Consider the following 14,821-nt stretch of genomic DNA (forward strand, 5'->3'; position numbering starts at 1 on the left):
AGTTTGTTGTAGTGTATGATTGTTCTAGAAGAAATAAAACAAAAGATAGGGTAGAGTTAGGACAGTTATTGTATAAGGTGTACCCAATGCTAAATGCAGAGGTGCATAATGAAGACGTGGCTGTCCTGTTGATCACTTTTAGGGAATCAAATATTAACTTTTCTAGCTTGCAAATATTAACTTTTTCAGTTTATTTAAATTATTTTTTCTGCCTTATAAACTATAAGTAGAAGCTACAATAGACATTCTAGCATAAATTGTCAGATTAAAAAAGCTATAAGCTGCTCAAATAAGTTGTATCAAACAGGTACATTATTACATGGTACTCACTGGCACCTAAGTGTCTCCCCTCATGATCACTTCGACTACTTCCCTGGTACAAAAAATAAATAAATAAAGCTTCAAGTTTAACAATCAAAATGACAAAATGATTGTATTTAAGGGTAAAGTATAATTTGCAAAAAAATAATAAATGAGGATAGAAGATATTAAGCTATAGTAGGCCAAATATGAGAGCAGGTAAAACATGAAAGCTGCTGTTTACAGCATAAATAAAATTTCTGTCGATTATGACTAGGTTTAAACTTTCTATTACTTACTATTATTATTGTTGTTATTATTACGATTATGCAGAAAAATATTGGAAGTTAAGAGAAGTTAAGTCAAGTTTTGAAGATTCAAGGGATAGAGGACAAGTGGCAATATAATGTTGGGTCGGTAGACACTGATAAGTATTGTTCACTCAACCCTATTGTTCACTCAAGCACTGGGTCCAATGGGGGGTTTGGGGGGGGGGGGTTCCGTGTAACCCTAATTCTATACTTATAAATAAATGAGGAGGTGCCTCTTTTAGGTTAAGAGAGAATTGTATTTTTCTGATCATAGTGAAAATCTCAGCAGCCATGGACGTAGCCTTATTCTGGGGTGAACCACGTAAATCCTTGTGTTCTTGTGTGTGTGATTTGTTTGATTCGTTTTTTCCTTTTTGTTTGTTATTTCGTGCCTCACCGATCTTGGTTAGGAAGGGTCAATTACTAACATGTAAGAAGGTGGAAGTTATATGGGTGGTTAGATGATGGTTAACAGAAATTTTTTCCTACATTTCTTTGTATAAATATCCATTGATGGCTTTATTGAAAAGATGATCAACAAATCAATACATTACTTGATTTTCATTTCTTTTCTATCGTAGGAGTAGATTTAATCTACATAGGAGTAGTTCAAACTTAGATAGGAGTAGTCTTAATATATTTTACTTGTAATTTGATTGTAAATTCAATCATTTATATCATCATCATCTTCTTCTTCTCTCTTTCTTTTTTTCTTGTTTGTATTGCCATTATTTTTACTCCAAGGAAGTCTTTGAACTTTCAAGGCATAAAACCTCAACACAATTGCTTGATCATTGTGTTGTTTGGTGAGATTTTGGTTAAGGCTCTGTCGATCTAAGCCTAACAAAATTTTTACTAACAGTTGCATACACATCTAAAGCACTATTTGATAAGCATCTTGAAAGCATTTCTCATACTTTTGAAATTAGCAATACTCAATGCATACTATTGCCTCTAAAAAAAATTTCAAAAAAAATGCTAACAAAGGCATTGCAGAAAATATAATGAACCCACGAAGACACATTCTCATGCTGGCTGCGTTACGCAGAATCAAGATTGATTTGACAAAGATCATTGGTAGATGTAGAGGAAGATCCAATTTGTAATGTGACCATCAAATCAATAATGGTGTGAGCTTCACTCGAACTCTACAGTTGCAGCTCATCGTACTTGTCACTGAGACATCTGAACCTATGTTCAACGCTATAGATACTTGGATCCATGACTAAGTCCTGAATGTCAAGATGACCTTCAAGCATGCTTACTACTGCAAACATGGCAGGCCTAAGTGCCGGAGATGGATTAGTGCATAATAATGCTATCTTGATCATTTTTATCGCCCATTCCTTGTCGAAATCAGGACCCAACTTTGGATCCACCAACTCCATTAAACATCCTTTTTGTTGCAAAACAAGGTCCTGAAATAAGCACAATAAAGATACTGATATGAAAAAAGCCATTCAAATAAGCAATGTCATGTCACCATAGTTATGCAATTACTTAGATTGCTACTTTTGACAAATTTAATGTAGAATTAAAAGGTAAAAGACACACGAGAAAAAGAAGAATATGTAACTTCACTCAACATCTTGTTTTCTCAAGAGCGGAAGTACAGAGTTAAGGAGTGGTGTGTCATATACATATGATATGACTGGAACAATGGAAGGATGGGGTGAAAACCTCCATGCTCTTGGAACGTAAAGTCGTGAACTTGAAAGGTACTCACTATTTAATATTGTTTCAATTTGCAAAATTTCAGAAGTTGCACATTGCCATTTCAGTTGAACATTGAAAGCTAGGTTAACAAGTTCATTGGAGAGTATTGAAGAATCTCTACACACCCTTGAGGAGTAGGAGAGATAAATCATCTCAAGTCTTTACCTACGGAAATCAACATTTGAGAGGTGCTCTAAGCCACCTCAATATCATTTGTAACAGAGTACAGGTGTCTTAGTGAGCTTCATAGACAGCTAGAGTTGAAACAAAAAATATGTTTCATATGGATTTCCTTTGTGAAGTGTACCACTGATTTGCCATTGCTCTAATGAGCAGTTGTGATGGAGCTCTAATTCTAGGAAGATTCAACAAAAGATAAGCCCTTATTCAAGAGAAGGTTGACTTGAGGACAAAGTTGCTTGTGGGGTGGGCATCGTTATTCCTTGTGGTTGAGTACAAGCAAATTTTTGTGGTCTATAAGAGGTCAAGGTGAAAATGCTACCGAGGTACTGGTTGTTAAACTTTCATTGTATCAATCTTGTTGAATATTGTATTATCTTGATTGGCAAAGGTGAAGGCCCTAATGCTAGTTTGTGGAGGATGAAGTTTAGCGGAGAAGTTGGCTTCGTGGTTTGATTTAAGGTGAAGATTTTTGTGAATTGTCTCAAATTCGAATTTGGTTGTATTTCCTTTTGTGAATCATTCTTGTGTGTTGAGAACTCAATGTTTCTTGTGCAACAAGGAATTTGGTTTAAGACTACAAAAAGGATCTAGTGTTAGGAAATTGAGTGCGTCCAACTTTTTGATTTGTTTGGAGGGACGAGGAGCACATTCTCGGGGGGCGAAATATAAGATTAATACTTTGAAAAGTATAGGGTTAATTTTCTACGTGTTCTTGGGTTTTTTTCTAGGTACCATCTCAAATATGGAGAGTTTTGGCATTTGGGACTTTTACTCTCGTTGTGTTTCAAATTGGGTATAGTTTTCGGGAAAAACAATGTACACTATATAGTGGATGTTCTTAATTGTCTTCACCCATGGACATAGACCTATTGTTGGATGCACTACAAGTGTTTGTTTTAATGTTTATTTTTTAAATTCTATCTTCTTGTGTCTTTTATTGATTACTACAAGCAGGTATCAATGCTTCAGCTGGCACAATACCTACAAGTGAGTTCCTGCTAGACATAATTTGTGAGTTCCAAACGTCCAATCACATTCTTATTGGTGCAATTATAGAAGAGGGATTCTTTGTCAACACTGAAAGATAAATACAAATGAACGAGGAAGGATTTCCATGCATAAGAAATTATGACATCTTGTTGTCCTAAATGTAATTACTTACATGGTTTGCAAATATATGGCTCCTTTAAAGTTAGGGATATTTCCTCGCAACCTATTGAAGCTTAGTTCCCTGCCACAAAATAATGACACAATTTTCACAAACCAAGGAACTTTAAGAGATTGATCATAAGAATTACATGAAGTAAAGCACAAGAGGGTAAAGAGCATTTTGAGTCATAAAAAAATGATGAAAATGTCTGTGATATACATGATGATGTTACTTAAGTACAAAAGTAATTCATCTTTTCATTTAAACCATTAACGATACAAGCAGTACACTTTAGTCCACAAATCATAGCTAGTTATGTGTTTATTTCCAAATGTCAGAGGAGTAAATTGCACCTGACGTAAACTACAAGGAGATAAAGTGACATTTAACCTTCCATGTATTCATTTTTATTTTTACTAATTTTAAGCCTCTTTTACTTGAGTACTTCTCTATAGATTTGTAATTTAGTGTTAATTCCTTAGTTTCATCCATTACAATAATCCCATTTGTGAACAACATATACCATGTGATATCATCCTGAATGTACTTAATTAATTCATCCATGAATAAGGTAAACAAGTAAAGACTCAAAGTTGTCCCTTGATGCAGTCCTTAAATGATAGAAAATTCACTAGTTTCTCTTGTGTAGGTGATCTAATTGTAGTCACAACTTTATCATGCATGTCTTTTAACACATCAATCTTTTTCTCCAACGCCCACCATCGTATTATATCTCAAGGTACCCTATCGTTACTTTCTCTAAATTCATAAAAAATATATGTAGAATGAAAAAAAATTCAAATATTAATTACAATATTAAAATTCCATTGCTTTACATGAAATAGTTTCTTTCCAAAAGCAAGACATTTTATGTTCTATGAATTTAATTATTTTCAAGATGGAACCTTTTACAAATGCAACTAACCCACTCACTCTGTTTTGTAATATAACATCCACCTGTTGTACTCTTCTTGAGTCATGTATTTTTTAGTGAAGATTTTCTAAAAACTATATCAATATGATGTAGCAAGATTAATGTTAGAAGGGTAAATTGCATTTTATGACATTTTAGTGTTGTTTTAATTTGGTTGTTACAATTTCAATTACAACACATTAAACCAAAAATCTCAATTTCTCAAATTGGTCCAACTATTGCACACAATTAGGTACATGGGTGGAAAAAGGTCATGTGACTAGCACATGGAAGTATAATAAAGTTCATTGACTATTTTATCTTTATTTGTATCAGATCCAATTCATTGACTTTTTTATTAAAAAAATAATAATAAATCATTAACAACTCTCTTCTAAAGTTGTCATCAATGGGCACCACTAGTCTACTATCAAGGCTCAACATATTTGGTTTAATTAAGAGTGCATGTATTACCATCTGTCTAAATTTTTTTAACTCGTAATTTTTAATTTTTCTTTTATTACAATTATATTACGAAGTAAAATTATATTAAAAAACATCATTTAATAGAACATCCACTTATCAAATAATAACTAACACTATACAATATTATACAACCAGCTCCACCCCCACCCCTACCCCTACCCCTAGCTCCACCTCCAACTATAAGTATTCCACCTTTTTAAACCCTAAACCTGTTACTCTTCATTTGAAAAATTTAGAAATCCCCTAGATATTGATTTGTGATTATGTAACAATTTTAAGCAGTATATAACAATCCCAATCAAACAATCAAGACAAATCAACACAACGATTTTAACGTGGAAAAACCACAATTGGACACCTCCAACTGTGTTTAAAAAACTACGGGCAACAGCAACAAAACAATCCACTAAGAAGATTTAAAGGAATTACACAGGTATACTCTCAATTACCTAGCGAATCCACGCCTAATTGAACCAACCTCTATGTGCCTCTTCCAACCCGTCTTCACCTCGGAATTGTCTTTACGATGAGCCACTCCGGAATCCACCAAAGCTTCAGGCTCGAATTCTTCAGAATCCACCGAAGAACAACTCTCTCTTTTATGTAGAATAAACAAACAAATCTTTGATGTATAATCTTTAAACCATGAGTTGAATACTCAAACAAAACATCAAAGAAAACTAGCAAAATATCCCCAGATATAAACCCTAGAACCCAAGAAGAAGATCTGGAGTAGTAATCCTAAAATTTGACCCAACACGTGTATTTATAGAATCTGTCCCGCGATCTTCGCTCGAGCGCCCAACAGCCCGCTCGAGCGGCTTCAGCAAAATATGCGCGTGATATAACAGAGTCCGCTCGAGCGCTAGAGAACCCGCTCGAGCGCAAAATCACACATCTCAGTACTTTTACAGGCGACCAAAACTACTGGAACCAAGGATTCTCCGCTCGAGCGGGGTAATGTCCGCTCGAGCGGACAGGCAACTTGGAATGCATTTTTGCATTTTGCTTCAGGGGCGCTGCCCTGGACCCGCCAAGGGACGCTGCCCCCTGGACCCCCGCGAGCTGACCGGGCAGCTCGATCCCCGTCATAATCAGCGAAGTGGCAATCTTGAAAGCATTAGCATCACAAACTTCTCTGAAAGTCACATTCGGGTTGGATTCGCATCTAAACACTCATAGCCTCACTGAAATAAAAGTGCGAAAACAAATATAACTGAAAGGAGTTTTGTCAAACAGGGTTGCCAAGAATAAAACCTAACAATAACCAACCAACATAAACCCTAAACATGTTACTCTTCATAACCATCTTAAATCCTGATAAAGCTGGCATTCCATTGATAAGTTTATCTATCTTGCATTAACATTCTCGGTTGTTTTCAATCGTTGTTGTTTTGTTTGAGATGTTCGATATTAGTTTGCCAACTGTTAAGATTATGTTCGGTAACACAATACTGAACACAAACATTTAGTTCAATATATGGATTCTGAACAATAATGTAGATAGTCAGTATTGTTGAACCGAACATGACCTTTATTTTCGGCACTATTGTGCCGAATAGTTCAATTTGTGTATCTTCAACACCAGGTTGTATTTTTTGTGAGGGTTTTTCCCTCTAAAACTCCCTTTTATGCTGAAATAAACCAAAAAACAAAAATGTGATAGAAAGAAGAGAGGCAATGTTGTTGATAAGATGGGGAGTCTACGAGTTTTTCGACGGTAGTCTTTGGACACTGTTTAATCGATTTCTCCTTTCGTTAAGAGCCAATAGGAATTTCAATGATGGAATGTCGATGCAATGCTCTTCATTAAGACAATGGTGTTTACTGATGCAATGACTATCATCATTTTTTTTTAATAGGAGATGGACAGTCATCAAAAGAAGAAGGAGAGAGGGTGTGAAAAATTAGGTGGGTGTGCCTTAGGTGTGATAATATTATGGATAGGGATAAATTTGGTATTAAGTAGGGTGTTCAAAGAAATTTTATTAAAATTTAGGGTTTAGGGTGGAGGCTCAAAGAAATGGGAGGTCTAAAGAATTTAGACAGTTGCTAATAACAGACCTCTTAATTAAATACACTTTTGCTTTCATTAATTAGACCTTTAATGAATAAATGGTCTTTTAATGGTTCTATTAATGAATGTTCAATAAGTTATCAACAAAAACAAAACAAAAATTTGACAACAAAAACAGACACCACTTCATTGACTTAAACTTGAGACCTCAGCTCATTCATATCTAAGTGTCTCTGCTCATGAGACCACTTGGACTACCGCTTGGGTACAAAAAATAAATAAATAAAACTTCAAGTTTAACAATCAAGTTGACAAAATGATTGTATTTAAAGGACAAAGTATAATTTGCCAAAAAAATAGAGGAAAAAAGATATTAAGCTATTGTAGGCCAAATGTAAGAGTAGGTGAAACATGAAGGCTGCATACACATCTAAAGCACTATTTGATGAGCCTCTTGAAAGCACTTTTCATATATTTGAAAGCAATAGTCAATGCATACTACTGCTTCTAAAAAATTTTTTAAAAAAAATGCTAATGAAGGCATTGCAGAAAATATAATGAACCCACCAAGACACATCCTCATGCTGGCAGCGTTACGCAGAATCAAGATTGATTTGATAAAGATCATTGGTAGATGCAGAGGAAGATCCAATTTGTGTCGTGACCGTTGAATCAATAAGGCTCTGAGCTTCATTCGAACTCTGCAGTTGCAGCTCATCGTACTTGTCTTTGAGGGATCTGAACCTGTATTCATCACCATAGATACTTGGATCCATGACTAAGTCCTGAATGTCAAGATGACCTTCAAGCATGCTTACTATTGCAGACATGGCAGGCCTATGTGCCGGAGATGGATTAGTGCATAATAATGCTATCTTGATCATTTTTATTGCCTCTTCCTTGTCGAAATCAGGACCCAACTTTGGATCCACCAACTCCATTAAACGCCCTTTTTGTTGCAAAACAAGGGCCTGAAACAAGCACAAGAATGATACTGATATGAAATGAACCGGGCAAATAATGATCCTAGCAACCCCCCAACCACCAAATCAAAAAATAAATAAATAAATAAATAATAATAATAATAATAATAATAATAATAATAATAAACAAGTAAGAAAATAGAACATTTATGGAAGTAGACTTGGGTATGAACAACCACTAGTCATGCCCACCATGGACAAACAAGATTAAAACTGACTCGGAAAAGCAATGTTTCATGTTGGGTGAAAATTTCAAATAAAAGGCATTCTCTTTTGATTTTATGTCCTTGATGAGAAACCAAATTTTGGCTGTCTTCAAGCTTTTTCACTCTAAATTTCCAGGGTTATTGGAATATCAGTTATCCTGAATATAAGTAATCCACTAACATTTCAATAAAAACTAAACATTCTAGACCAATCAAAATTTAAAGCCTTGCAAACAATAAATGGCAATTGGCTCAAATACTCATTGACGAAACCATTTCAGGTTAGTTCAACTTCCTGCTAAGTTTGTGTTCACTCAAGTCATAGTTGGCCAATTAAGCCAAACAGATAGGTCACAAAGCAAGAAACGTCTTTAAAGTATATTCAACCCTAAACCTTCAAGAACCAAGAACTTACCCAATCAAGCAGACAAACATATTTATCACTAGTACGAAATTTCATTTTGTCCTTTCCAGCAGCAATTTCCAATGCAACAATCCCAAAACTGTAAACATCTGCTTTGTTGCTTAAATAACCCCATAATGCATATTCTGGGGCCATGTACCCTCTGCACAACAAACATAATTTTGTTTATTTTATTTTAACAATATATACTTTTTAGTACAGCTCGAACATTATCAGTAGTTTTAAGTGGTAAATGCTAACAATACACAACCTTATTTGGCAATTTGCAAGCATTCATGCAATTTTCAAGGTGATCAAATATGATCAGAACTAGACAGCTTAGTGATGAAAAGTTATTGTAATTACCACATAGCAATGCAATACTATCACCACAATAAAGGACAAAGTAAAACCACTACCATGTTATAAGATGTGTTGTATGACCACCACAATGTAATGACAAGCTATGAGACTTCAACGACAGGGAGATGATGCCCAAACTCTTAATTCTTGCAGGATGTCTGGTTGGCAAACTTCTTAAGAATGAAGTCTTAGGACTTGGGCATATAACGAGATACTATGGGTTGATTTAATCCTATTTGAGTAAGATCGAACACGTAGACTGTTCATGTGTCCCTTGAAGGCTAACACGGGTAGGTCTTCATGACGATGTGTGAGGAACACATGGCCAGTAATAAAGGAGATACCTATATATTTCTAGCCTTTTCTAAGGTGGCATCTTAGATATAATTACTTCTAAAAATGTGGGGACAGTGTTTGTCTTATGAAGGAAAGAGAAATCTTGGTAGCTTACATAGTTCCAGCAACCCTGGTGCTAATGTGGGTGTTGTCATCTTCGGTAAGCTTAGCCAGACCAAAATCAGAGATCTTGGGGTTAAGATCCCCATCAAGTAGCACATTGGTAGCCTTGATGTCCCTATGAACAATTTTCAGTCTTGATTCCTCGTGCAGGAATGCCAAACCTCTTGCTATGCCAATACAAATCCTTAGCCTGGTAGGCCAACCCAAATTCAATTGCCATTCCTTTGGACCTATAATTGACAAGAAATAGCAAATCAAGAAGGAGACAAAAAAACAAGGAAAGGAAAAAAAACAAATCTAGATTATTAATGGTTGGAAATAGATGTAATAATGTTTGCTTCTTTAATTTTTTTTTTTTTTTTTTGACATTAGAAATTCCTACTGTAGCCTAGTCTTGAGGGCTAGGAGAGGGGAATGTTGGGGATTGAACATAACTGCATGAGCTACAGCATCAACACTGGTAAGCTCTGTTGCTCCATAATATTTTCTTGATAATCTTGTTCAACTAACGAAATATACACAACTGAAAACATTAAGTTACCAAATAGAGCGCGGGCAAGGCTATTATTTTCCATGTATTCATACACCAATAGTAGTTGATTCCCTTCAATGCAACATCCGTACAATCTTACAAGATTTGGATGCTGTAAACCAGAGATCATACCAATCTCATTAACAAATTCACGATTTCCTTGCGTTGATTTGGAAGAAAGTTGCTTAACTGCAATTACAGTACCATCTAGTAATATACCCTGCATTGAAATAACAACTTATTTTTTAGTAACACTTTAACATGGAATTGACATCTCCACATGACATCATAGCATAAACAAAAAACAGAAAGTGAATATGACATAGTACAAAAATACAATTAATTACGATATACCTTATACACAGATCCAAAACCGCCTTCCCCAATTTTGTTGTTATCGTCAAAGTTGTTAGTGGCAACTTTAATTTGTCTGAAGGTAAATAAACCAGTTTGCAAATCTAATCCTCTTAGTTCTGCAAAAGAACAAGTAGTTTTATTTTTTTGACTGCATCATCAAATAACTAACATTGTTTGGTTGCAGAAAAGTTGGAACAATGAAAAGAGAAGTTCAGTCTTTCAACACCTACAAACAATCCCAACTTGTTATAAGGTTCCAAATTTTCTTTTGTTGCTCTACAGCTCAGTACTAATTCGTGGCATGAGAGATGGTTAGCATTCTTAACTCAAACAATTACTTTCAACTATTAAGGGATGTCTATAAGGGACATTTAGATATAAGCAAGGGAATTTTGGTATCATAACGATATTATTTATCAAACAAGCTCAAGACATTTAAAACAGGATTAATTTGACAATATGGAGAGTCTTTTTCTGATACTCTCCACTACTTCAGAAGAAAGAAGAAAAAGATGTACAACTTTTATTCAAAAATTCATATTGTCAGTATTTTGGAGGCCTACTCAAGAGGATTAAAATGTTGACAAACAACCACAATTTCACCATCTGTCATATATTGTTCCTACGTTCTGCAATACTTGGAATACATGTCAGTACATTGTTGGCATTTCAAAAATAAAAAATAAAACATGGAGTAAAAATAAGTGACCTTGTTCCCTTGAAGTAATGCTTTTTGAATGGCCTCTCCGCCAAAAGATAAATAGAATCGTGAACACGAGGCATAATGAAAAAGTTACAGCTCCAACTACAATGACTATCTTCTTTCTCTGATCAGAATGAGGCTTGAAATCTACATCGCAAAATCAGATAAAGCATGCATAAGGTTGCATCTATAATTGACAACTTTTGTCCAAAGCCTCACCAATATTTGAAATTCCTTCCGTAAGAAATTATTCAACACTTCAAAGAAAAATCAACTAGTAAGAGTAGAATCATGGCCATTATAAAGCTGAAAATTATAATCTAGAAAGCACATATATGGATACGGGATACGGATACGATACAATACGGATATGGCGATACAACAAAACCTAAAAAAGTAAGCTACGGGTACGGCTATGATATGTTTGTAATAAATAAATAAATAAATTATTAGCAGTGAGTTACACATAAGCTCAAGAATGTTGAGAAACCACAGTACTTTTATAATGCAAAATACTAATCTTTAAGAATTAGGTATTAATTTAAGCCAGTAGCTAGTTTAGTTTTTAAATTTTCAATAGCTCTTGCAAATATTTCATTTTAATATCAAGTCTAATCTGTTGATATTATAATATCAAAACAATCCACAACTTGACCCTATGCTTTTTCCTTTTGCACTAGTCAAAAATATTCTATGCAACTTTGTTTGGTTATTTATTTATTGATATTTATTTTTACTATTGTTATATTATCTTATTAATCCTTACTTCTATGTAGTAATAGGGGACATGCATGATACAATGAAGATATGTCAATTTGATGAATTCTATTACTTTAGCTTACTATGTTATTTTTATAAAAAAAAACTAAGCAAAGTATTATAAAAATATTCTATTTATCCTCGCAATTATATTATATTATGATGTTATGCAAAAATGATACAATTCTAATTTCATAAAAGGAGTAATCCGTGACTTGGAGCATTTGGTACTTCAAAATTAATTAAGAAATGTCCAATAATATGTGACTTGGAGCATCCGATACTTCAAAACTAAGTATCCGATACTTCAAAATTAATGAAAAATTAATTAAGAAGTATCTGATATTTTTAATAAATATCTGATACCTGATACGTATCCGTAAGTATCCGAGGAGTATCGGTATCCGACACGGATACGTCTTCCTATTTGAAGTATCCGTGCTTCATAGATTATAATTTTACCCTGCCATTGATTCAATCATCTAAATTTACAATTTTCAGATCTCATCTCAAGAGTCGGGGAATGACTTTACCATGCCATTGATTCAATCATCTGCAAGTATCATATAGAATGTAACAGAAAGAATCTCAAACACAAGCATGAGGGGGATAGGATGATGTTTCACCATTGAGAAACAAACAAGGAAAGCCTAAACAGAACACAACTTACTGGATTCTATAGAAATAGCTGATATGAGAGGACCGTAAATTCCTCGAATAGGAACAGCTCTTGTCCCTTTCCCTGCCCAGTAAAAGCGAATCTCTATAGTCTTATTCTTAACAACTGTGTTGTTAAATTTTCGAACTACAGCCTTGTCAACCCCTTGTGCAACAGCTTCAATATCAAAATCCTTCAAAACTAGTTCATCCTGTAACAAACCAATTAACCAAATATGTTTCCATTTGCATAATAAAAGGTGCAATTACAATGATATTAACTACCTGGATATAAACATCGAATATTCGTCTACCAAGACTCTGATAGGATCCATCGTCTCTGAAAACTATCTCAGCAAAATGAAGGGTCACTGTGTAGTTCCCATTTGCTAAGCAACGCCCATAATAAGTAAGAGACAGAGGAGAGAGGCGAGCGCTTGTGTACAATTGAGACTCATTCATTGTAAGAACAGAAACATTTTGGGTCGTATAGTACTTTGCACTTGCATTGACATCCCAGAAATGTCCAGTGCTACTAAATCCCCAATTTTGTGCTGCTTGCAATGTCGCTGGACCTCCCTGCAATTCATCTGCTACATACATAGTGTTTCCAACTTTCGTTTGTCCTCCACCACAATTTATATGCAAGGAATACCCATCTTCTGAAGAAATCCATCATGTGTGATCATATGAAAGAGAAAAAAAAAGGATAAAGCTATATTTCATATTTAAATGAGTGTGTGTATTGATTGGGGGTAGCCCAATTGGTCAGGTTCCTTGCACATCAGTAGGAGGTCACGGTTTCAAATCTTGTCAGAGACAAGTCTCCCCTTCCCACCTACGGCCTCCAATGTACTAATAAAAAATGAGTGTGTGTGTGTGTGTTTTCTCCCTTTGCAACATGAAGGGTCAACCAAATGTAGTCGCCACATATGTTACATCTACTTTTTAAAATAAATTAAATACGTATGTCGGACACTCAACTCTTGGACAAATTAAATATGCATGTCAAACACCCAACTCTTAGACAATGGTGTGGAATATGTGTTCGATACTTTATTAACACTATTATTATAAAATACCTTTTCGACATTGTACATTTTATATAACACTATATTATCTCACATAATAAATTAAAAATATGACCCTTTTTAATGAGTCTGCATATCCTTAATTTGAGGTTTGATGGGTCTGACCTCTACATATGTACTTGCACCCGACCTATTGAATCCATGTAACATAGGTTGTCGTGAAGTTTGATATCAACAAGGAAGAATTGAAGAAATAAATATAAAACTAAGCTATAACATTGAGTTTTGATTATGAGAAATATATACTCACGTTTTGGACAAGGAGAGACCTTCAGGCACTCGCTAATTTCCCTGAATTAATAGCATGAAGAAAAAGAAAAGAAAAAAAGTATAAAAATAGTGAGGGCAAAGGAGGAGAGGAGGATAATGTTTTGATTCGAATCACTAGTATAATACGATTGAACTGAAATGCGAACTGTAACTTTTCAAATGTGAGTTAGAAGCTTACAAGTTTCCACCGGAGAAGCTTCTGAACAAGTTACTGATTTGATAAAAATAAAAAATAAAAATTAAGGGAAAGGAAAGGAAGAAAACAAAAGAACAAGTGAAAAAACAAAAAAGAAGTGCTTGCAAATTCAATGAAGCCCCGGGATAGAGAGAGAAATCTTACAGGGTATCTTTACAAGGCACAACTTGCATAATAAAGTTGTTGTACGAAAGATCTATTACGCTGCATAAAATCATTTCATTTGAATAATTCATGATAACTCCACAAAATAATAAAAAAAATACAAAGGATTCATAGATCCCACACTCATTGTATATTGAGATATGACCTGCAAGGAACAAAATTTCTATTTGTTTCCATTGAAACAGCTGAAACATTTCCATTTCCAAAAAGACCGAAGCAAACATTAGTGGAATAATGGAATTCTTATGTTTCCATCAACAAGCAAGCAAAACACACTAAATCACAATACAATATGCCAAAACAGTGAGTTTTGTTGACATAAATTTAGAATATTTCATATTTTTTTTTATAATTCTATTAGAATAAATATAAAAGGTTATATTTTACTGTATTAATAAATATTATTGCTAGCAATATAATAATACTAATATTAGTACAATCTAAGTACATTTTTAGACCTTATTTTGTTGGGATGTTACACACTTTTAGAATTATATACACTTGTGTTTGATAAAATTGAGTTTTTTTTATTTTATTTTTTTGAATTTACACTTGTTCTTTTATGTGAATGACCATATACATATCACTATGTTTACTAGGC

General features: G+C 34.2%; 1 protein-coding gene across 21 annotated transcripts in view; it reads right to left on the minus strand.

Annotated features, from left to right (window-relative positions):
- Window positions 1-324: 324 nt before the first annotated feature.
- The window catches only part of LOC114281963 (putative LRR receptor-like serine/threonine-protein kinase At1g07650), a 40,531-nt gene continuing 26,034 nt past the window's right edge, over window positions 325-14,821 (minus strand). For 15 of the 21 annotated variants that reach the window (XM_082886519.1, XM_082886515.1, XM_082886516.1 and 12 more), the window contains 11 exons: window positions 14,200-14,259; window positions 14,038-14,070; window positions 13,840-13,880; window positions 12,784-13,160; window positions 12,512-12,710; window positions 11,089-11,229; window positions 10,377-10,495; window positions 10,032-10,242; window positions 9,483-9,720; window positions 8,681-8,831; window positions 7,372-8,047 (listed from right to left, as the gene is read on the minus strand). In XM_082886519.1, coding sequence (XP_082742645.1) covers window positions 7,670-8,047; window positions 8,681-8,831; window positions 9,483-9,720; window positions 10,032-10,242; window positions 10,377-10,495; window positions 11,089-11,229; window positions 12,512-12,710; window positions 12,784-13,160; window positions 13,840-13,880; window positions 14,038-14,070; window positions 14,200-14,259 — 1,948 coding nt within the window. In that variant the 3' untranslated portion in view covers window positions 7,372-7,669. Of the gene's footprint in view, window positions 374-1,497; window positions 2,030-3,672; window positions 3,742-7,371; window positions 8,048-8,680; window positions 8,832-9,482; window positions 9,721-10,031; window positions 10,243-10,376; window positions 10,496-11,088; window positions 11,230-12,511; window positions 12,711-12,783; window positions 13,161-13,839; window positions 13,881-14,037; window positions 14,071-14,199; window positions 14,260-14,821 lie in introns of those variants that run through there. The other 6 variants (XR_014339538.1, XR_014339537.1, XR_014339539.1 and 3 more) reach the window with 6 other exon arrangements.

Source organism: Camellia sinensis, chromosome 9, assembly GCF_055761805.1.
Source record: "Camellia sinensis isolate YWXY chromosome 9, ASM5576180v1, whole genome shotgun sequence".
NCBI lineage: Eukaryota > Viridiplantae > Streptophyta > Magnoliopsida > Ericales > Theaceae > Camellia > Camellia sinensis.